The sequence below is a fragment of the Myotis lucifugus genome, unplaced genomic scaffold (genome assembly GCF_000147115.1).
Source record: "Myotis lucifugus unplaced genomic scaffold, Myoluc2.0 scaffold_300, whole genome shotgun sequence".
In the NCBI taxonomy this organism is placed as follows: domain Eukaryota; kingdom Metazoa; phylum Chordata; class Mammalia; order Chiroptera; family Vespertilionidae; genus Myotis; species Myotis lucifugus.
The window spans coordinates 245911-271087 of record NW_005871348.1 but is presented as its reverse complement, the minus strand read 5'-3'; the positions used below and the strand labels follow the sequence as shown (position 1 = coordinate 271087).

The 25177-nt window shown below is 38.2% G+C and overlaps 1 protein-coding gene across 6 annotated transcripts in view; it reads left to right on the top strand.

Moving 5' to 3' along the window:
- The window catches only part of FNIP1 (folliculin interacting protein 1), a 104719-nt gene that overhangs the window by 54499 nt on the left and 25043 nt on the right, over positions 1-25177 (top strand). For 3 of the 6 annotated variants that reach the window (XM_023763775.1, XM_023763773.1, XM_023763776.1), the window contains 6 exons: positions 1437-1520; positions 2918-2989; positions 6177-6312; positions 12596-12797; positions 19511-19596; positions 24060-24206. In XM_023763775.1, coding sequence (XP_023619543.1) covers positions 1437-1520; positions 2918-2989; positions 6177-6312; positions 12596-12797; positions 19511-19596; positions 24060-24206 — 727 coding nt within the window. The remainder of the gene's footprint in view (positions 1-1436; positions 1521-2917; positions 2990-6176; positions 6313-12595; positions 12798-19510; positions 19597-24059; positions 24207-25177) is intronic. The other 3 variants (XM_023763777.1, XM_023763774.1, XM_023763778.1) reach the window with 1 other exon arrangement.

The following is a 25177-nucleotide window of genomic DNA, read 5'->3' as shown; positions in this document are numbered from 1 at the left end:
AAGTTTGGAGGTAGGTTGGTAGGAAAAGATGAGTTCTCATCTGGTGCATTCTGTGTGTGCCTACATACATATGTGTCTCATATGACTGTAGGAGACAGTCGTATGCTGAGACTAAGGAAGAGGCAGGCAGGGGAGAAGTTTAAAGAGAGCAGATACATTTTGAAGGGAGAACTGAAGAAAGCTGAACAATGAAACAAAGAATTGTTGCATATGTACTATAATTGTAGAAATTTTTGTTATAGAAAAATATCTGTTAGCAATTTGAAAGATACATTTGTCACTTTTTAGATAGAAAGTTCCCTATTCTATCCTAGGTAAATCTCCTGGGTGACTATTTAGGCCATCTTGATTAAGAGTAACAGGTGCCCTGTCCTACGAACCTGGAGGTCACAGTTCGATTCCCAGTCAGGGCACATACCCGGATTGCGGGATCGATCCCCAGTGTGGGGCGTGCAGGAGGCAGGATCAGTGATCCTCTCTCATCATTGATGTTTCTGTCTCTTTCTCCCTCTCCCTTCCTTTCTGAAATCAATAAGAAAATATATTTTTTAAAAAGAGTAACTTAACAGGTAACCCAGCTGCTTGCTTCCAGGCTGTAAATGTTGCTCTTTTTGGGTCTTTTAGACTATAATTTTCTCTCGGTCAAGTCTGTAGTTGCCAAGGTCTTTGAACAGCCTGGAGTCTGGCCCTGACTGACAGGCTGTATTGGTGGCCTGCTTCCTTAGTGGCTGACTCCTCCTAGTCTAGGAAGTTTGGTTTCTTCCATTATGTTGTAATTTATTACCAGGTTAGAAAAAACTATTTTTATACTTAATTTGTCAATAAATTCCTTTTCTGTATTTGTCCTTTGTTGTATGTGTTGTGTTTTGTTTTCTAAGCCAAGCATTTAGGTGGTTTCTCCTTACTGCCATTGCAAGATAACTGTCATTTTAAAACTGACTTTTAAAAGGATAAATTTATTTAGCAAGTGCCAACTTACACAGATAACATTACTGTGCTTTTTTGGCTCTTTAAAAAGATTTTTTAGGTGGTGAACACAATGCAATATATAGATCATGCATCATAGAAATGTACACTTGAAACCTGTATGACCTTATTAACCAATGTCACCCCAACAAATTAAAAAAAGGTTGTTTTATATTAGAAAGCATTGAACATTTAAAATAATTTTTACCTTATGTAGTAGTAGTTTATTTTTTTTATTTTATACAAATTTATTAGTAAATGGGCGTGAAATTATGTTTGCCATGACCAGAGGAAAACCATCCTGTTTCAAAAAAGGGAAGCCAACTAGAATTATTTAAACTTAGTTTAAAAGTTTCTATTCATATATGTTGGTCTGCTTTTGTGCTGCTTTAGCTCACCTTTTATTCCTGATGCACTGCAGCTTCTCTAACAGCTCTCTTTCACATGTATTTTACATTTTTGCCATGTAGGTCTTTCACAGTTCTGCAGCCCCAGGCGGGCATTCTCTGAACAGGGTCCGCTCCGCCTGATCAGGAGCGCCTCTTTCTTTGCAGGTTTGCGATGTGCTGTGTGGGTAGACTAGTTGGTGTGACCCAGTGGCTAGAATCTGTAGTTAAGCTGTGGAAACAAGAGAGTAAATAAATATAGTTATAGAGCAGTGTTTCTCAACCTTCCTAATGCCGCGACCCTTTAATACAATTCCTCATGTTGTGGTGACCCCCAATTTCATTGTTACAAATTGAACATAATTAAAGCATAGTGATTAATTACAAAAACAATATGTAATTATATATGTGTTTTCTGATGGTCTTAGGCGACCCTTGTGAAAGGGTCGTTCGACCCCCATAGGGGTCACGACCCACAGGTTGAGAACCGCTGTTACAGAGGGTTTGGTTAAGAAAATATTGCTTAGAAAGTGCAAGAACATAATTTATTTCTACTGAATATGTTCTTGAAGTTTCCAGAAACTTTTATCAGTGGAATTGACATTGTTATGAATTTCAGTGTTTGTCACTTATTATCTCATTATATAATAATGACTCTTTAACTTTAGAATTCCAAACCAAAATTTAGTATAAATATTATAACTCAGTTAGAATTTCTAATGTGATACTATCTTGTTTCCATGGCTGAGTAGCTTTTGTATCATAGTTCACCAATTGCAGAAAATATCATATCTTATTATTATTGTAAAACTTCTGATCTGCACTAATTCATAAGAATGAATTCTCTTGGAGCTAAGATTTAGATGAACAAGCATCATTATAATTGTTCTGTAGAAGGCATATGAGCATATTTGTTTATATCATTGTAGAGTGAGTGTGTTCATATTTCAGTATTCAGGAAATTGTATTTGATTTCTTTAATTAATATTTATTTTCCATACAAATATGAGATATGAACAGTACATATTTGTTATAGAAAATTTGGGAAATGTGATAATAGGCAAAAAATGTTAACCATCTGTCAGTCAGGAATAACCTCATCCTCCCCCCTTTTTTTTAAACAAAGTTGGGACCATACTATTCAAATAGTTTTCTTAAAATTTTTATTGTGCATATTTTTAAACATAAATTGTTACAGGCAGAATTATAGAGTGAACTATCATATGCCCAGCAGTCACCATTCTTACTGTCCAGTAGCTTCCTTTTATAAAATTTAATACTATGTTGTGAATATCTTGCTATGTCGTTGAATATGCTTCTAAAATACTTTAGTCACCCTTGCTTTATATATTATAGATTTTTTTCATATTATATGTCAAATCATTAGATAGATCTTAAAGCTTGTTCAGCTGAGTAATAGCTCTCGGTGTTGGGTTTGTGCCATGCTATTGAAAAAATAAAGGAATGCAATGAGATGAGCATGATTGAGTTTGCTATTTAAAAGGAACATCGTCAATTTGAATAGCAATATATTTTATAACTGACAGTTTTGTCTTGATTCACAGTTCACAGCAACCCAATGGACATGCCTGGAAGAGAGTTGAATGAGGACAGAGACAGTGGCATAGCACGCTCTGGTAATGCCAGGTTTATGTATTAACTCAGTTTTTTTATGAGATAATTGTTAGCTGACATTGATTTTCTTTTTTATCTTTGCCTTTATTCTTTAATTTTATGTATATAGCTTGTTATATTGATATTACAAGAGAATTTTAGAAACAGTAGAGAGAAATATATTAAATTTAAAATATTTCACTTATATTATTAAACGTGCCTGGTGGAGCATGGCCTAGATTAAGCATGTTAAACTCAAAGGCTAACATGGGCCAAATAAACAAGGTTGAAGTTTATGTGGGCCGCAAAAAACAAAAGCTTCAATTGTCATAGAAACATAGGTTTATTTCAATAGAGACATGCTGAATGCAAAGGGTTGAAATAAAAGTCATCGTTAACGTAAAATAATAGAACATTCTAATTAAAATTAATATTTTTTCTTGAACATTAACTTACCAGACACTGAATATAACTGCACAGATTAATAAGCGTAACGCAAATAAACCTATTTTTCTTGTTCTCCAAAAGCGAAATATTTCCTGTTGCGCACACCAAACAAGTCAGTACAATACTAATGATGTGGCAGTTGGCTGCTAAAATATTCGCTGCTAGTATTAGTGGAGAGAAATAGTGCACTTGCGCTGTGTAAGGGAAATGAATGCAACATAAATATAGTAATCAGTCATTAGAGAACGTTGTAGTCGTTATTAATAATTATGTATAACAAGATGTAAAAATTAAGAAATTTTTATTGAAACATTTTTCACATACTGTTATATTGGCTGGGCCACAAAAATATTCATTGTAGGCCATGAGTTTGACATGCTTGGCCTAGAGATCAATGTACATTAGCTTAGGCTTAGCCGTACAAGAAAAAAAGCTTTGCTCAAGAGACTGCTTAGATAGTATAGTAGAAAAACACATTGCTTATATCTGCTTGCTCCTAACTAGAGTTTAAATGGTTAGACTATCTCTTGCCCAGAATGACTTAAGCATTTTGAACTAATGTTACACTTTTTTTTCCCCCCAAATGTAGACTCTCCCAAAATTTGTCTCACAAACTTTTGTTGAAACAAGGTGAGGCTTAAAAAAAAAAGCCCAGAGTCTACCTTAAGGAGCAGAGTCTAATGAGAGAACAGTCAGGACAAATCTGTAATGGTTCATTATGTGATGAATTCTGTGCTAGCCCCAGATAAAGGGAACCTAACAGCCTGGGCAAGGGACAGAGGGATAATACTTGAATTATGTCTTGAAAAATAATTAGCATTATCCAGGCAAAGGCATGGAAGAAGGATATTCCATTTAAAAGGAAAAATGTCTGTCAGGGCTCAGAGATCAGCATAAGTGAAAGAAGGAATAATCTTAGGCTTTAAGTTATTGTTAGGTGTGAGAAACTTTAATCACTGTGGTAATCCATGTGTGTCGTCACATATGTCCCTTCTATCCAAATTGATTACAATTCAATTTTGAGTGTAGATGGGAAGTCCATACTTAACCATATATTGTAATCCCTACATTTACATTAGAAAAATGAAGTTTCAAAAAAATTTTCAGATGCCTGAACACTGATTTAGCCTAGAAAAAGTGTAAGGCATCTGTATTTGAGAAACAAAACAACATGAAAAACTTCAACACCTAATTCTGATGGATAGGTAGAGCTGAGAAACACTAATCTAATATGAAAAGTCTACATCTTTCAAATAATCTCACCTTTCATTTCAAATTCTATATTTTTGTTCTTTGGAACTAATCGAGAGTATATTTCTCTTAATACCTTTGTTTCTATATTATATAGTTTTTTCTTCTGTGGCTGTAATTTAACTCTTATTATATTATCCAGCATTTTAGAGGTGAGAAATTCATATCTCTATACTTCATTTTCTTCAGTTATAAATTGAAGGGACTAGCTAGATTGATCCGTAAGGCTTCTTCAAGCCATTAAATTCAAATATGCCATTTAAGTTAATGGTGTATTTTCTTTTTTCTAATAGGGTTATTTTTAATTTCAGAATTTAGTAAAACATAGCTTTTCAAAATTTAGAGTAGCATTTGTTTTTTCACTGAACCCATACCTATCTACATTTGTTATACATACCCAGTCTTATATTAGTTTACAAAGTTTTGTAATACCAATTGATAAAATGTGATCTTTCAAGAAAGGAATTAATTCATTGGTGGTTCAGATGTTTGCATGGTAGTTAAAGCCCTTTATCAGTGAATTTGTCAGAAAATTCAGATAAATCTTTATAAGGTAAATCTCTTAGTTTTCAGTCCTGATATCCAACATGACATATCATGTGGCATGTACCTTTTCATAGATGATCATAACAACTTCCTGTTTTAGATTACTTTATAAATTTTCAGTATGTGGTTATAATCATAAAGATGGAAATCTAAAAATATTGCTAAACGAAAAGCAAGCCCTTAATGTCTTTTTCTCTGTGGATCAAGTGGGAAGGAGGGGATCATTCCTAGCCCAAGGAAAAATAGAGTTGTAGTTTATTACACGTAGGCAAGAAATATAACTTTTAGATTGCAGAAAAGGGTTTTAAGAAGAGAATAATCCCCAGTTATGGGATTATAGCAATTATAATCAGAATGGCCTCTATTGGAATGTGTCTGTCAACCATTAGGATGCTCTAGAGAGCAGGTGATAGGATTTACCTCTTTTTTTGGAACTTGGTAGGTATAGTCGAGACTCTTATTAAAAGTGGCCAAACATTTACAAGCTGGACTATGCACAAGTTATCCATGAGTACTTTTAAGTGACATCTTTAAATGACATTTAGACACTTACTTTCAAATACAGTTTTTGTTCTTAAAATCCAACTACAGCATTAAAATTGAATTACATCATATTTGTTTTAATTTAAGGACTAAGGGTTCAGCTAAGCTAGAGGGTAGTCTCATGGCCAAAGAAATAAGAGATAATGCTTTGTTTCACAGTAGCATTTTCTTCCGGGATGGGGCTGGGGATAAGCATGTCAAGAGGGATTGTCTCAGAGTCTCTTGCCAACACACTTAAAATATGATTTTTCTCTTCTGAGTCCTTGCTCCAACAGTTATGTTATTAAATGAAAATTTTAGAGACTCATGAAGCAAAATGGAAAATTTGAGTCACTGCTCTTAAATTTGTTAAAAAGAAATTTGTCCTTTTGCTTAGTTGTAATTGACTTACACATTATACTTGTTCTTACTCTGATTTGACAGCATCTCTCAGCAGCTTGCTTATTACGCCATTTCCCTCCCCAAATTCCTCACTTACCCGAAGTTGTGCCAGCAGCTACCAGAGACGTTGGCGACGCAGCCAAACAACAAGTTTGGAGAATGGGGTATTTCCTAGATGGTAAGTTGGAACCTTCAATTTATATAAATAAGATTGAATAGCTCTTTAAACATACTTTTGTATAGTTTTTAGAGACTGGACTCACATTTTCTGTATTTTAAGTTTGGAACTTAAAACTTTTTAAAATGTATCTTTATTGTTGGGAGTATTACAGATGTTCCCCCTTTTCTCCACTCATTGTACCCCCATTTGGCTCCAGGCCTTTACTACACTATTGTTGGTATCTATGGGCTATGCATATATGCATATAAGTTCTTTGGTTAATCTCTTCACGCCACCCCTTCTTCCCCTTCCCTCTGAGATTTGTCAGTCTGTTACATGCTTCCATGTTTCTGGATCTATTTTTGTTTGTCAGTTTATTTTGTTCATTAGATTCCCCATATAAGTGAGATCATGTGATATTTGCTTTCTCTGCCTGGCTTATTTTACTTCCCATGATAATCTCCAGGTTCCTCCATGCTGGCTCAAAGGGTAAGAGATCCTTCTTTTTTTTTTTACAGCTGCATAGTATTCTGTTGTGTAAATGTACATCTTTTTTATCCACTCATGTACTGATGGGCACTTGGACTGTTTCCAGATCTTAGCTATTGTAAATAACTGTGAGCTATTGTAAATTGCTGTGAGCATAGGGATGTAGGTATTCTTTCTGATTGGTGTTTCTGTCTTTTTAGGGTATATTCCTAGAAGTGGGATCACTGGGTCAAATGGCAGTTCCCTTTTTAATTTTTTGAGGAAGCTCCATACTGTTTTCCATAGTGGCTACGCCAGTCTGCATTCCCACCAGCAGAGTCCAAGGGTTCCTTTTTCTCCTCATCCTTGCCAGCACTTATTGTTTGTATATTTATTGATGGAAGCCATTCTGGCAGGTATGAGATGATACCTCTTTGTAGTTTTAATTGGCATCTCAGATGATGAGTGAAGTTCACTTTTTAATTGGATTGTTTGTCTTCCTTTTGTTGAGTTGTATGAGTTCTTTATTTATTTTGGAGCTTAATCCCTTGTCAGATGTATCATTGATAAGATGAGTCCCATATAGTAGATTTTCTTTTCATTTTGTTGATGGTTTCTTTTGCCGTGAAGAAACTTTTTAGTTTGATGTAGTCCCATTTGCTTATTCTTTTCCTCTATTTCTCTTGCCCTACTAGATGTATTGGTGAAAATTCTGCTACATGAGATTTCTAAGATTTTGCTGCCTGTTTTCTCCTAGGGTTTTTATGGTTTCATAACTTAAATATTTAAGTCTTTTATCCATTTTGAATTTGTTCTTGTCAATGGTATAAGTCGGTGGTCTAGTTTCTTTCTTTCTTTCTTTTTTTTTTTGCATGTTGCTATCTAATTTTCCTAGCACCAATTACTGAAGAAACAGTCTTTACTCCAGTGTATGCCTTTGCCAAATATTAATTGAGTGTAATGGCTTGAGTTGATTTCTGGGTTCTCTAGTCTGTTCTATTGATCTATATGCCTGTTCTTGTGCCAGTACCAGCCTGCTTTGATTACAGTGGCTTTGTAGTATAGTATGATATCAGGTGTTGTGCTTCCTCCAACTTTGTTGTTCTTAAGATTGCTACGGCTATTTGGGGTCTTTTTTGATGCCATATTAATTTTTGGAGTATTGGTTCTAGATCTGTTAAATATGCCATTGATATTTTAATAGGGATTGTGTTGAATCTATAGATGGCTTTGGGTAGTATGGACATTTTAATGATGTTAATTCTTCCAGCCCATGAACATGGTATATGCTTCCACTTGTTTATATCTTCCTCTGTTTCTTTTTTCGGTGTCCTATAGGTTTTCTTAGTACAGGTCTTTTACCTCCTTGGTTAAGTTTATTCCTGGGTATCTTAATTTTTTTGTTGGAAAGGTAAATGGGATTGTTTTTTTAGTTTCTCTTTCTGAGAGTTCACTATTGGTGTATAAAATGCTATAAATTTCTGGATGTTAATTTTGTATCCTACTTTGCCGAATTCCTTTGTTAAATCTAGTAGTTTCTTGGTAGAGTCTTTAGGGTTTTCTATGTACAGTATCATGTCATCTGTGAATAATGACAGTTTTACTTCCTCCTTTTCAATTTGGATGCCTTTTATTTCTTTTTCTTGTCTGACATCTGTAGCTAAGACTTCCAGCACTATGTTGAATAAGAGTGGTGAAAGCAGACATCCTGTCTTATACCTGTTTTTAGAGTTTTTGTTTTAGTTTTTCCCATTGAGTATGATGTTAGATGTAGATTTGTCATATATGGCTTTTTTTATGTTGATGTATGATCCTTTTATCCCCACTTTGGTGAAAGTTTTTTTCAAAAATGGGTCCCAGGCCAACGTGACTCAATGGTTGAGCGTCAACCTATGAACCAGGAGGTCACAGTTTGATTCCCGGTCAGGGCACATGCCTGGGTTGTGGGCTCAGTCCCCAGTCTGGGGCATGCAGGAGGCAGCCAATCAATTATTCTCTCTCATCATTGATGTTTGTCTCTTTCTCTCTCTCTCTTCCTCTCTGAAATCAATAAAAATATATTTTTTAAAATCGGTGCTGGATTTTGTCGAATGCTTTTTCTACTTCTGTTGATAACGATGATGTGATTTTTATCTTTCATTTTGTTTATCACATTTATTAATTTAAGAATGTTGTACCAACCTTTGCCAGGGCTGATCAGCAGACCTTGAGCAATGGATGAATGATTACTCTGACACAGGTTTGCTATGAAAGAGAAGGCTAAGGGACTGCTTGGCTAAAGGAACCAGACAGCCTCGATCGCCTGCCTCTTCAGGCTTTTATTGTAACAGCAGTTTGAGATAAAGTTTATCTTTTAGATACAATCAATAGGGTAAGTAATCTTGGGAGGACGCATGTGTCTGCAATATCCTTTAAGCAAGGACACCTAAAGATTAAGCATAAAGATTCTGGTAAATACCTGAGGGTCTGCACATACACAAACTTGTTTGGAAAGGTCAAGGAGCAATTAGGGACAGCTGCCTTTGGCCAACTCCCCTAAGTCAGAATTCTGATAAAGAGTGGCAGGCCGCCTTCAGCCAACTTCCCTTTTCGGAATTTCATCCTTACAAACTTTTCAACCAAGTCTCCTGTGCTCCCCCCCCACCAACCTTGCATCCCTCAAATAAATCCCACTTGGTCATGGTGCATGTTCTTTTTGATATATTGCTGGATCTGATATGCTAATATTTTGTTGAGGATTTTAGCATCTATGTTCATCAGGGATATTGGCCTGTAATTTTCTTTCTTTGTATTGTCTATCTGGTTTTAGAATTAGGATAATGCTGGCCTAGTAAAATGAGCTTTGAAATCTTCCTTCCTCTTGAATTATTTGGAATAGTTTGAGGAGGATATAGGTGGTGTTCTTTGAATGTTTGATAAAATTCCCCGGTGAAGTGGTCTGGTCCAGGACTTTTGTTTGCTTGAACTTTTTTCACCACTGCTTCAATTTCTTTAGTTGTTACTGATCTGTTCAGGTTTTCTGATTCTTTCTGATTGAATTTTGGAAGATTGTATGTTTCTAGGTATTTGTCCATTTCACCCACTTTGTCCAATTTTTTGGCATATAGTTGTTCATAGTATTTTCTTACAATCCTTTGTATATCTGTGGTGTCAGTTGTTACTTCACATCTTTTATTTCCAGTTTTATTTATTTGAGTCTTCTCTCTTTGCTTCTTGATGAGTCTGGCTAAAGGGTCATCAATCTTGTTTATCTTTTCAAAGTACAAGCTCTTGGTTTCATTGATCTTTTGTATTATTTTTAAACCTATTGCATCTTTTTTTTTATTGTGGTAAAGTATGTATGCATAACATAAAATTTACCATTTTAACCATTATTAGATATATAGTTCAGTGGCATTAAGTACCTCCACATTGTTGTGCAACTATTCATATTCATGTCTAGAACTTATCTCTCCAAACTAAAACTCTATCCATTAAACAATAATTAACCCCCATTCCTCCTTCCTCTTTGTCCCTGGAAATCACCACTCTATTTTTTGTCTCTATGAATTTGACTATTCTAGATACTTCATATAATTGGAATCATATAGTATTTGTCTTTTTATGTCTAGCTTATTTTGCTTAGCATGTCTTCAGGGTTCTTCCATGTTGTAGCATGAATCAACATTTTATTTTTTATCTGAATAATAGTCCATTATATGTATATACCACATTTTGTTTATTCATATTCATCTGTTGATAGATATTTGGGTTGTTTTCATTTTTTGGCTGTTGTGCTGATAGGGACATGGCTATGTGTACAAATACTAGTTCGAGTCCCTGCTTTCATTTCTTTTTGGTCTATACCCAGATATAGAATTGCTGGATTGTAAGTTTTGAGGAATCACCATAATGTTTTCCATAGTGGCTGCACCATTTTGCATTTCCACCAGAAAAGCACAAGAGTTTTAATTTCTCTACATCAAGCATGTCAACTCAAAGGCTAACATGGGCCAAATAAACAAGGTTTAAGTTTATGTGGGCCACAAAAAAACAAAAGCTTCAATACTCATAGAAATGTAGTTTTATTTCGATAGAGCCATGCTGAATATAAAAGGGCTGAAATAAATGAGTAATCGTTAACATAAAACAATAGAACATTTTAATAAAAATTAATATTTTTTCTCGAACATGAACTTACCAGAAACTGAATAACCACAGATTAATAAGTGTAACACAAATAAACCTATTTTTCTTGTTCTCCGAAAGCGAATATTTCCTGTTGTGCACACCAAACAAGTCAGTAGAAGACTAATGATATGACAATCGGCTGCTAAAATATTCGCTGCTAGTATTAGTGGAGAGAAATGGTGCGTCTATGTGTAAGGGGCAAAAGGGAAATGAATGCAACACGATTATAGTAATTAGTCATTAGTGAACGTTATAGTTTGTTATTAATAATTATGTATAACAGGATATTGTAAAAATTAAGTTACGAAATTTTTATTAAAATGTTTCTCACATACCATTATATTGGCTGGGCCGCAAAAATATTCGTTGTGGGCCGTGAGTTTGACATGCTTGTTCTACATCATTGCCAATTGTTATTTTCCTTTTTTATTTTATTTTATCACAGCCATCCTAATAGGTGTGAAGTAGTATCTCATTATGGTTTTGATTTGAATTTCTGTAATGTCTAGTGGTGTTGAACATGTTTTCATGTGCTTATTGGCCATGTGTATGTCTTCTTTGGAGAAATGTCTGTTCAAGTGTTTTGCCCATTTTAAAGTCAGGTTATTTGTGTGTTTTTTTTGTTGAGTTGTAGGAATTATTTATATATTCTAGATATCAATCTCTTACCATACAAATGCTTTGCAGATATTTTCTCCCATTCCACGGGTTGCCGTTTTATTCCTTTTTAAATTTTTTTAAATCTATTTTCTTAGATAGAGAGGGAGAGAGAGAGAGAAACATTGATGTGAGAGAGAAACATCTATTCAGTTGCCCATACCCCGACTGAAAATCAAGTTGGTGACCTTTTCATGCATGGGATGATGCTCAGCCAACAGTTTTTAATTTTTATGTAGTTCATCTCTTTTTTCTTTTGTTGCCTGTGCTTTTGATGTCTTACCCAAGAAATCATTGTCAAGTCCATCATAAAGCTTTTGACCCTCTGTTTTCTTTTTTTATTCTTTTCTTTTTCTTTCTCTCTCTCTCTCTCTCTCTCTCTTTTTTTTTTTTGGGTGCCGTGACTCGGATCTGAACCTTCCCCCTCTCTTTTCTTGTAAGAGTGTTCTAGTCTTAACTCTTCTGTTGGGACTTTGATCCATGTACTGCATAATTTGATATTTCAGTTTTTCCTGTTTCTATTTTGGCAAGTTAATTCATGCTTGGAAGGTGGTGTGTGGTTTTTTTAGTCTATGTTAAGTGCAACTATAGATAATGAAGCTTCTCTTTTATTTACCCCCTATAATTCCTTCATCTTTGATTTTACTCCTTCAATCAAAAGAAGAGACAAGTAGATTCTAGAACAGTGAAGAGGTTGAATCATACTCATCTATAAACCTTAAAATTCAGGCATATTTAGGTTAATTATGAATTGGGATTATCTATATTTTAGTGACTTTTAGTTAAACCAAAGTGTTCCTACACTGACTCCTAAAATTTTTTATTAAAATTTGACCATGAAGGACTAGCCAGTAGATTTCTGAAAGAGATTTATAATTGATAGGAATTTTTAGATTTACTTGATAAAACAGAAGGCCTTTAGTTTGCCTACATTTAATTAGCAAGGGGATAGAATTGAAAATTTAATTATATTTATTTTTTTTAAATAAAAATATTTGTTTTTAAGGTCTATAGAAGAAAGCTTTAATCTATCAGATGAAAGCTGTGGCCCTACACCAGGAATTGTGAGAAAAAAGAAGATTGCAATTGGCGTAATCTTTTCATTATCCAAAGATGAAGATGAAAATAACAAATTTAATGAATTCTTTTTTTCACATTTTCCTCTCTTTGAAAGCCACATGAACAAATTAAAGAGTGCAATAGAACAGGTAAGCATAGTCATGTTGTTGGTTTGTTTATATCCTTTATTTTTCTTTGAATCTTATTCTTCTGCTTAAGCATTGTGTTTATTTATTTGACACAAAAATTAACAGGTACTGTGCATATACCCTGCAAACTGTTCTGGAAGATGCAAAAAAACCTTAACTCTTTAAGGAGCTTACTGCCTAATAAAAGACCTAAGGGCATTCATCCATTCATTCAATAAATATTTGAGGGCCTATAATGTGTCAGGCACTATTCTTAGAAACTGGAGATAAGATCTGAAAAAAGTGACACTCCTGACCTCATGGGACATAAAATAAACAAATGAACATATAAACTACTAGATGGGATTAAGCGCTGTGGAGAAAAATTAAACAGAAGATGATTTATAAGAAGTGATGGGTGGAAGGCTTGGTAATTTTTAGAGACTAGTCTGAAAGGCTCCTGATAAAATGACATATGCTCCAGAAATATGAAGGAAATGAGCTACAACTGTCTGAGAGGATAATGTTCAAGGCAGAGGCAAAGGTCCTGTGTTAGGAGTAAGCCTGCTGCTTGAGCAACAGGAAGGAGGCCAAAGTGGCTGGGTTAGAAGACAAAATAATATAGGGCCTTATAGGATTCCATTATAAGAGCATTGTCAATTACTCTTAAGAGCGATGGGAGACCATTGGGGGGTTTGAGTGGAGGAATGACATTATATGTGAGGATCACTCTAATGCTGGTGGAGAATAGATTTCTAGGAGCAAAGATAGATGTTGGTAGGACCAATTAGGAGGTTATTGGCATAATCTGGGTAAGAGATGATGGATACTCAAACCAACTTAGTGGTGAAATTGTTGAGAAGTGGTTGGATTCTGGACATATTGAAAATAGAGCTAATGAGATTAGCTGATGGGCTGAATTGGGGTGTAAGAGAGCAATAGAGGTTGACTCAAGAATTTTATTTGAGCAGTAAGAAGGATGGACTTACCAGTACTCAAATGGGGAAACTACCGGTAAAACATATTTGGCAGATGAAGATCAGGGGTTTGTTTGAGATGCCTCCTGGACACCCAAATGGTTTTCTATAAGTCTAGAATTTAGGGAAAAGGTCTGGGCTGGACATTCAGGAGAGAAGAGAGGAGCAGAGATCCTAGGCCTGATTTGTGGAGCATTTCAGCAGTTAACATTTGAGAAGAGACTGAGGATTGGCCATTCAAGTAGGAGGAAAAAGGAGAGAGTACTTTTGGGGGAGAGGGGCAGGGACCCAAGTGATGAAAATGATTTAAGAAGGCACAAGTGATCAATTGCTGCTGATAGTGTACAATAAATTTTCATAAAGTAAGAATATTGTGAATACAAGATAGAAAATAAGGATACTAAAAAGGGAGAGGACAACAAGCTAAGCTTTTTTTTAATAGTTCATAGGAAAGAAGTGGCAGGCACTATTCTAGAAACTAAAGATAAGATGTGAAAAAAGTAACACTATTGGGATGATGTTTCATTTGGGCTGCATCTTAAAGCAGCGGTCGCCAACCTTTTGGACTTTGCGGACCACCAGTGGTCCGTGGACCACCAGTTGGCGACCTCTGTCTTAAAGGATATGTAGGATTTTTTTAAACAAAACTTCAAAAATTAGATATAGCAGAATAGCAAAAAAAAACTGATATCCTTGCCACCCAAAGATAATTCATTAATGTTTTGCTGAAAGTCTTGTCCAGGCCTTTTCTATGCATATTGTACTTTCACTTGATTGGGATTGTGCTGTGTCCAAATTGCTTTAATTACATGCATATTTAAAAAAACTCATAATTGTAACACATGCCTTTTTCTTGTCATTATAAATTGTTCTTAAATATATTTTAGTCACTTTCCTTACCATAAGTAACAAATTTTCTGTTAGGCCATTTCTACTTTCTCACAATTATAGCTACAGTATAGTTAACACATTGGTGAATTTTCCAGATTATTTTTCAGAAGAAATTCCCAGAAGTTGAACCAGTGAATCAGTGGGTATAACTAAAGTTCTTAATCCCTGTGACAGTATGCAAAAAGGAGATGGCTGGAAGAGTTAATGGATACAGATCTCAAAGAATCTAGAATGCTTGAGAGAAGTTTTGACTTTGTTTTTAAGGCTGTCTCCAAATTGTGCTTCAGGAAGATTAATTTGGCAGCATGTTTAAAAGAGACTAGAGTAAAAAGGCTGAATATGTAAAGACCAATTAGAGTAGTCTAGAAAGCAGAGGGTGCATTTCAGTAACTTAGTAGTGACTAAGAATCATCTGCCTCTAGAGAGGACAATGATATTAGTTATTCACATTAAATCTGTCAAAAGACAAATAGGTCATTAGCAATGCCTTCTTTTTTTTTTTTTTCACAGAAAAAATGAGTAAAGGCCATTTTCACCTTTTCGGAAGTTAGGCACTGGTGACATTTTCTTTAGTCAGCCTCTCTCTCTTTTTGTAGTCTGTTGTTACCAAAGTCAATACATAATATTTAGCTATGGTTGAACTGACCTTTTAAGTTAATGGGAGATGTGTTTCAAGCTTTGTATAAAACTTGGAGTATTTAAGCACTATAGCACTCATTATGGATGACTTTTCAAATGTTTAAATGCTTTGACCATCTTTAACCTAAAGTCAGTCAGTCTGTGTGTCTGTCTGTCTGTCTGTCTGTCTATATATCTATCTATCTATCCTATGTAATAAAGAGGTAATATGCAAATTGACCGTCACACCCTCTCACTAGATGGCCGCCCCCATGTGGTCACAAGATGGCTGCCACAAGATGGCCAGTAGGCGAGGGCAGTTAGGGGGGACCAGGCCTGCAGGGGAGGGCAGTTAGGGGCGACCAGGCCTGCAGGGGAGTGCAGTTGGGGGGGACCAGGCCTGCAAGGGAGGGCAGTTGGGGGCAACCAGACTGGCAGGGGAGGGCAGTTAGGGGCAACCAGGCTGCCAGGGAGGGCAATTGGGGGCGACCGGGTCGGCAAGGGAGGGCAGTTGGGGGTGATTGGGCCGGCAGGGTAAGGCAGTTGGGGGCGATTGGGCCAGCAGGCGAGGGCAGTTGGGGGCAATCGGGCCTGCAGGGGAGCAGTTAGGTGCCAATCATGCTGGCAGGGGAGTGGTTAGGGGGTGATCAGGCTAGCAGGCAGAAGTGTCTAGGGGCAATCAGGCAGGCAGGCAGGCAGGCAGGCGAGCGGTTGGGAGCCAGCAGTCCCAGATTGTGAGAGGGATGTCTGACTGCTGGTTTAGGCCCGATCCCACTAAACTAGCAGTCGGACATCCCCCAAGGGGACCCAGATTGGAGAGGGTGCAGACTTGGGCTGAAGGACACCCCCTCCCCTAGTGCATGAATTTTGTGCACTGGGCCTCTAGTCCTATCTAATAATAGAGAAACATGGTAATGAACTGTAACTTCGCTACCCTTCCCATTGGCTAATCAGCGAGATATGCAAATTAACTGCCAACCAAGATGGCGGCCGGCAGCCAGGCAGCTGAAGCGAACAGGAGGCTTGCTTGCTCCAGTGACGGAGGAAGCCAAGGTTCCCCGCCTGCCGCCGCCGGCCTCTGAGCTGCTCTCTAAGCAACTATGTTGCAAATATAGAAGCTAAACAAATCCCAGAAACCTGCTTTCAGTCAACTGGGATCTCAGAACTGGAGTCGCAACAAAGTTTCAAATACAGAAGGTAAACAAAGCCCAGATACCTGCTTTCAGCAGCCGAGGTCTCAGAGCTGGAGCTGAGCCTCAGAGCTAAAGCCGGCTCTCAGCTCCAGTGACAGCCATAGAAGGTAAATAAATCCCAGAATAAAAAAGAAAAAAGAAAAAAAGGAGAGGTTGGGAGCTTCAGTCACCCGCCAGCCTGAAAATGGCCCTCAGCCCCTCACTCAGACTGGCCAGGCACCCCAGTGGGGACCCCTACCCTGAAGGGGGTGTGACCAGCTGCAAACAGCCATCATCCCCTCACCCAGGCTGGCCAGGCACCCAAGCGGGACCCCCAACCTGATCCGGAACACCCTACAGGGCCAACCAGCGGCCCCCACCCGTGCACCAGGCCTCTATCCTATATAGTAAAAGGGTAATATGCCTCCCAGCACCGGGATCAGCAGAGCTGCGAGGCCTCCTAGCACCGGGATCAGCTGAGCAGTGAGGCCTCACTGCCCTGGTGTCAAGCGGAGCTGCGAGGCCTCCCAGCACTGGGATCAGCGGAGCCGCGAGGCCTCCTGGCCTCTGGAGCAGCGTGACAGGGGGCAGCGCCCAACCCCCCTGATCGCCCTGCGGCTCTGTGTGTGACAGGGGGCGGGCCACAACCTCCCTATCCGCCCTGCTCTGTTCGTGACGGGAAGGCGCCCCAACCCCCTGATCGGCCCTGTTCTGTGCCTGATAGGGGGGAGCTCCCCAACCCCCTGATCGGCCCTGCTCTGTGTGTGACAGGGTACAGAGCCCCAACCCCCCTGATGGGCCCTGCTCTGTGAGTGACAGGGGGCAGCGCCCCAACCCCCTGATCGGCCGGCTCTGCATGTGACAGGGGTGGCGCCACAACCCCCTGATCCGCCCTGCTCTGTGCGTGACGGGGTGGCACCGCAACCTCCCTATCGACCCTTTCTTGAGTGTGACGGGGCGGCGCCCCAACCCCCCAATCGGCCCTATCCTGAGCGTGACAGGGTGGCATCGCAACCTCCCGTCCGCCCTGCTCTGTGCATGACGGGGCGGTGCCCCAACTCCCCAATCGGCCCTGCTCTGAGCCCGACCAGGGGCTGCACCTAGGGATTGGGCCTGCCCTCTGCCACCCGGGAGCAGGCCTAAGCCAGCAGGTCGTTATCTCCCGAGGGGTCCCAGACTGTGAGAGGGCACAAGTGGGGCTGAGGGATACCCCCCCCTCCACCACTGCACAAATTTTCGTGCACCGGGCCTCTAGTATATATATAAAAGCCTAAGCGACCAAACGACCGGTCGACCAGTCTCTATGACGCACACTGACCACCAGGGGGCAGATGCTCAATGCACGAGCTGCCCCCTGGAGGTCAGTGTGCTCCCACAGCTAACCTCCTATGGCCTGCCAACCTTCCACAGCCCCTCCCCCTGATTGGCCATCCCCGATGACCCCGATCAGGACTGCTGGCTAACCTCCTGCTGGTTCCTCCCCCCAGCCGGCTGGCCAACCTCCTGCATCCCCAATTGGCTCCAATCAGCCCCAATCACCGGCCAGGCTGAGGGACCTCACCCATGCATGAATTCATACACCGTGCACTGTGCCTCTAGTATACTTATAGTTCTCTGGATATTTATTCAAGTTTAACATCTCATTTCTTATTAAAGCTGAAAGATAAAGCTATATGAATTAATACTTTTATATAAATTTATAGAACTTAATTTGAAAAGTTCTACAGTTGTTAATTAATGGTAGAATATAATAAACACTAAACCATTCAAAAAATTTACCTTCTGGAGCCAGTTTAAACTGTCACTTTTTTTTTTTTAATGTAAAGCTATGGATTTTGTTTCTGGGCACCTTGGGTATTCTTTTGAAGTTTGTACTACCTTTTGAGATCTATGATTTAATTAAACATTTCTATTGGTAAAATTAAGGAAGAATACTTCTTAATTCTAGCTAAAAAAAATTCACTTCTTTATAAATTGGGAGTCTATTGACAGTTTGTAAAAACATAAAGTAAGTTTCCTATTACCCTATGAAGGTTTTTGATACACGTGAGCATGATTTATGGCTGAAGTAGTCTGATCTTTTAGATATATGTTAAAATATTTAAAAATTAATTTGTAGTTACTTAATGCAGAAATACATCCTCTTTTAAAAATCTACAAAATTAGCCCTAACCAGTTTGGCTCAGTGGATAGAGCGTCGGCTTGCAGACTGAAGGGTCCCAGGTTCGATTCTGGTCAAGGACATGTACCTTGGTTGCGGGCACATCCCCAGTAGGGGGTGTGCAGGAGGCAGCTGATCGATGTTTCTCTCTCATCGATGTTTCTAACTCTCTATCCCTCTCCCTTCCTCTCTGTAAAAAATCAATAAAATATATTTTTTTTAAAAATCTACAAAATTAGAGGTTTTGTTTTTTGTTTTGTTTTTTAATATACACAGACTAATCCTGATCCCCTTTTTCTACTTAAAGCAAGGCTTTTCAACCTTGGCTAAATATGTTTTAAAGAAAGCAGATATTACTAACTTAAGATATCTTTCAGTAGAATCTTTATATTTCAGATCTTAAAAAATAGTTTTTTTTTCTTTTTCGTGTTTTTATTTTAATCTTTAATTTCTTTATTGGTTAAGGTATTACAAATGTGTTCTCATCCCCCCATTGACCCCCAACCTCCCCCCCCCACTCATGCTCTCATCCCCCTGTTCTTAACACAATTTGTGAAATACTAGAGAAAATCATGAGCTATTGTTACTGAGTTGTTACTGTGTCCTGTTCTACTTGAGAAAAAAAAAGTTTTATGTAACCCAGAAACTGTCAACATAATTTCTTTGTGTGTTGACATTCTGTGGTTTGACAGTTACAACAAGAGATTTAACACTTGAAAATTTTGAATTTCGTTGTAGTCATTAATGACCTTAGTGTATAAAAGAAAGCCACTCTAAATATGTATGTCTTCTTTACATTTTTCTAGATAAAAATGGTGGTAGAGTATTGTGGAAATATGTGACTTTGTCTTTAACTTTTTTCCCCATATTTTACCCATAATCAGTATAAGAATTAACTATTTGATTGCTTTTAAGGCTATGAAAATGAGCCGGAGATCAGCTGACACCAGCCAGAGGAGTTTGGCTTATAATCGAATAGTTGATGCCCTAAATGAATTCAGGTACATATTCTCCACATTCTGATAATATAGAGTTGTTTTGCAGTGTACACAAAAGATTTATTTGTATTCTTTAACTTATTTCTGATAAAATTTAATTCTTTAAATTACTTTCTTTCATTGTCAAAGGAGAGTATAATTCAGTAACCTATTGGTTTCTAAGTTATTAAATATTAAAAATGCTTAGGATTGAGGCACATTAGGGAGCCATCAACAGTGTGATTTTTAGTATTGGACCATTAGACAAACTAAGATGACCAGAAGATACCCTTATTCCAACAGAAATGTGCTTTGTCCTCTGTTAGGCTGTTAGATACAGGGACTAGTTGTTATTTAACCAGTGATAGTAATCAGATGTTCTTGGATACATGGAATACAAGGATGGATGTAGTGAATATGAACTTGATGTTGCTTGATCTTTTCTCTAGATGATGGCAAAGCAAATAGTTTTTCTTCTGCCAGAATTTTCTCACACAACAAAGTTTGTGCCTAAAGCTGCAACAACTGCTGTAACTGCTCTCATTATGGCAAGCAAACATATTGCATACAAACTTACGTTAGGAATCACACAAAGTGACTGATGTGTGTCTCCCTTTGAGAGAACCATTTCAGGACTACTTCATCCTCTCATCTACTTAGTCTTTCCTTCTTTAGCCTGGAGAGATAGTATTGACTTTTTGCTTATTTGCCTAAGAATCCTGCAATATTGTTTCTGAGTTTTACATTTTGCAGCATTACAAGGTAATGAATCTTTGCCCTTGAACTTGAAGCTATTACTTACATTATTGGATTACAGTTCCTTTCTGCAGTCACAAGCTTTGTGGCAGAAGGCCAAGAGTCCCTATTTGAGCTCCGAGGTAACACTGTCATTATAGACCCAGCTGAGGTTACCAGAATAGTAAATATTGTCATAAGACTCATTTCATTTAGAAGATTGATCTTGCTCTTAGGTTATAAACAGTATTTTTATTTAAAACAATTGAATTAAATACTTGCAAGTTAATTGCTTTGGTAATAAGGCAGTATGAATGGCCTAGCCTTAGAATTTTAAGATTGCCTAGAATTTAAAACATGTATGAGTTATAAAATCATTGAAAATATATATCATGATTGAGTGCCTTTCCTTTTATATTAGTGTGATTATTTCACTTCAGTCACTGGAAATCTGAAAGGCTATGTAGGTTAATTAGCATTCTTACAATATCTAAAAAACTTTATAAACTAATAATTTTAAAAAAGATATTTTTATTGATTTCAGAGAGGAAGGGAGAGGGAGAGAGAGATAGAAACATCAATGATGAGAGACTATCATTGATTGGTTGCCTCCTGCACACCCCACATTTGGGATTGAGCCTGCAACCCAAGCATATTCCCTGACCAGGAATCGAACTGAAGGCTATCTGTAGAAGTACTCTAATGTGTACAGCTGATCCTCATTATTTATGAATTCTGTATTTGAGAATTCACTACTTTATAAGATTCATAACCCCAAAATACACTCACCGTGCTTTTACGATCATTTGTGAACATGCACAGAGCAATGAAAAATTTGAGTGGCCTTACACGCACATTCCCAGGTGATATCGGACAAGACAATGCTCTGCGTTCTTATTTCAGCTCTTATTCTTTATATATATGTCCTTCTATATTTCCTTTTATATATATATATATGTCCTTTTAGACATATATATGTGTATAAATATATATATATGTATATATAGTACCAGTTTGTTTTTGCATTTTGTGCTTTTTGTTAGTGATTTTGCTTTTAAAAATGGCCCTCAAATATTGTGCTGAAATGCTGACCAATGTTCCTAAGTGCAAGAAGGCTGTGATGTGCTTTACAGAGAAAAATACATGTGTTAGGTAAGCTTCATTCAGGCATGAGTCATTGTGCTGTTGGCTGTGAATTCGATGTTAATAAACCCATATAGAACAAGATTATGTATTGATGGGTTGGCAAAAATGTTGTGACCCAAAGGCTCACAAGAACTTTGACCCTGTACTTCCCCTAGGAATAGTGACTCAGTGTTTACTAATTCAGTGTTCACATCATTACTGATGTGACTGTAGAACATTACTGCAAATAATGAGACTGTCATACTTAATTTTAAAACTAAATGGTTATTAAAAATTATAATTAGATTTTTAAACTAGGTGATTATTTGAGACCAGAAAAATTAGTGAATTTTGAGTAGTTGAGAAGAGGAAGGAAATGATTCACATGTATACAGAAATCCTGAAATCTAGAGAAGCAGGAAGTACATTTTAGTTAGCATAGCTTCCTTTCAGAAAGATGAGGTCCTTGGATTTTTATGTAGATTTAATGCATAACAAGCAAAACTAAATTATGCGCACAGTTCCCTTACAACTAAAGGAGTCTTTCATTCTCCAAGGACAGCTTAGGAGAAATGAAGAATCAGATGACTGAAAATACTTGCCCTTCTTACCACTGAAGGGCAAGACATACCAGGTAGTCATTAGTGGGGAAGAAAGCACCATTACTTCTAGATCATTGATGACAACATAGAATTGTATATAGGGAGAAGCATTACTCATAATTTCTTTGCACCTGATACACTTTGAGATCATAGTACATATCCTAAACACCAAAACGCTAAGGCATTAGTGTTTCTCAGTGGACCACTATACTAATGTTAATGATCTGCCCCTGACCCATGACACACAGGTTTTTAGTAGACACTAATACACTAAAGAAATTAATAGCAAATGAATTGACCAGCTCATTGATTCATTTATACAGTGTTTCTTTTAATCAAAAAGTAAATTCCCATGGTTAAGAAACAAAAAATATATATATTGAATGGTCTAATAATGAAAAATAAGTGAATCCTATCCAACCTCTCTTATTCCCTTAACTATTTCTTTTGTTATTTACCTTCATATTATTAAGTAGTATCTGGACATTCTTAGTATGCTTTAAAAATAAGCATTTTCACATATCCCTAGTTTATATTCTAGTCATATTTTTCTCTGTAAAATACCTTTAATTCTTTTCTATTTATTTTTAAGTTCTCAGTAATGATTTTATGTCCTGTCAAGAACTCTTTATTAACCACCCTAGTCAGTTTGGCTCAGTAGATAGAATGTTGGCCTCCGGACTAAAGGGTCTCAGATTCAATTCCTGTCAAGGGCATATGCCCGGTTGCAGGCTGGATCCCCAGTAGGGGGCGTGCAGGGGGCAGCTGATCAGTGATTCTCTCATCATTGATGTTTCTCTCTCTCTCTTCCTCTCTCTTTCCCTTTCTCTCTGAAATCAATAAAAACATTTTTTAAAAAATTTGTTAACCTCTTTTTGTCACTTCTATTCATTGGAATATAGCTTGTTCATGTTGGGTCACAATTTAGTGAAAGTTCTTTTCCTTTTTTGGATTGTAGGTGCTAGAGAATTATGCTGAAATGGATGCTAGCACTTGTGGAGTTATCAGAGAATTAGAGACCAATTAGATTCTTAGGGCCCAACTTTACAGGAGTTGTTTAGTCTGATGAGAGTGTAGGACTTTGCTGAATAGATTCTAATGTAAAGGAAAAGAATTGACATTTCAAAGTTATCCTTGAAGCCTTCAAGAGAGAGTGTAAGTCACAAGACTAGCTGTTGCTTAAATAAATGAAATAGGCAGAAGAGCACTATCATAATTACTTAATCCTTTCTTGTGTTGATTCAAGGAAAACTTCAGAAGGTTGAGAGTTAAAATATAGCATGCCATCTATAGTGTCCTCATCATCCTTCACAACTTGACTAAAAAGTCTCAGCTGAGGCAACTAAATGATGCAGATAAACTATTGTGTTTTTTGTTTGTTTGTTTTTAATATATTTTATTGATTTTAGAGAGGAAGGGAGAGGGAGAGAGAAACATCAATGATGAGAGAGAATCATTGATTGGCTGCCTCCTGCACACCCCCCACTGGGGATCGAGCCCGCAACCCAGGCATGTGCCCCTGGACGGAATCGAACCTGGGACCCTTTAGTCCGCAGGCCAACACTCTATCCATTGAGCCAAACCAGCTAGGGCTAAACTGTTGTTTTAAGTGGGTATATGGATAAGCTATTACCCCATTTATAATATTTTTCTTTTCTATGTTGCTCATTATTTTAAATACAGCATATACCTTAGAAATGTAAAACTGGAAGAGGCTTTAGAAATTATCTAGTCCTATCCTTTTACAAGTGGAGGAAACTGATGCTTAAAGTAGGGAGATAATTTATCCAAGGGCACACAGTCATTGGGGGCAGAGCTAGCAGCAGAACCAACATATTATGAGTTTATGTACAGAACATTTTCCATGGTACTGTGCTGATGACCAAAAAAAAGCAACTTGATTTATTTTCTCCTCTCAAAAGCTTTAATAATCTAGGTGTGAGGCCCAAGATGGTAAGGTAACTTTATTTTAAGGTGTGTAATTCTGTGAACTATGAATTTCATAGTGTGTTTTCTTCCTTTTAGGACAACAATTTGTAATCTTTACACAATGCCACGAATTGGAGAACCTGTGTGGCTTACAATGATGTCAGGGATTCCAGAAAAGAACCAGCTTTGCCATCGATTCATGAAGGAGTTCACTTTTCTAATGGAAAATGCTTCAAAAAATCAGTATGTCTGTCTTAATTATCTGCGCTATCTTAAATATCTTAGCTCTTATCTACACTAATCCTATCTAATAAAAGAGAAACATGGTAATTAGCGTACGACCGCTACCCTCCCCATTGGCTAATCAGGGCGATATGCAAATTAACTGCCAGCAAGATGGCAGCCGGCAGCCAGGCAGCTGGAAGCGAACATGAGGCTTGCTTGCTTCAGTGAAGGAGGACACCAACGTTCCCCACCTGCCTTGCCGGCCTCTGAGGTGGCAGTTTGAAACATTGTAACAAATATAGAAGCTAAACAAAACCCCAGAGATCAGCTTTCAGCAGGCCCGGATCTCAGAGCTGGAGATGATACAGTCTTTCGATTATAGAACCGAAACAAACCAGATACCTGCTTTCAGCAGCAGAGGCCTTGGCCCAGAATTTAAAAAAAAGAAAAAAAGGAGCGGTTGGGAGCTTCAGTCACCCACCAGCCTGAAAACAGCCCTCAGCCCCTCACCCAGACTGGCCAGGCACCCGAGTGGAAACCCCCACCCTAAAGGGTGTGTGACCAGCTGCAAACAGCCATCATCCCCTCATCCAGGCTGGCCAGGCACCCCAGTGGGGACCCCCACCCTGATCCAGGACACCCTTCAGGGCCAACCAGCCAGCCCGTACCCATGCACCAGGCCTCTATCCTATATAGTAAAAGGGTAATATGCCTCCCAGCACCGGGATCAGCGGAGCCGCGAGGCCTCCGGCACCGGGATCAGCGTGACAGGGGGCAGCACCTAAACCCCCTGATCGCCCTGCGGCTGTGTGTGTGACAGGGTGTGCGGCCACAATCTCCCTATCCGCCCTGCTCTGTTTGTGACAGGGGAAGGTGCCCCAACCCCCTGATCAGCCCTGCTCTGTGCCTGATAGGGGGGAGCTCCCCAACCCCCTGATCACCCTGCGGCTCTGTGTGTGACAGGGTGCAGGGCCCCAAGCCCCCCCCCC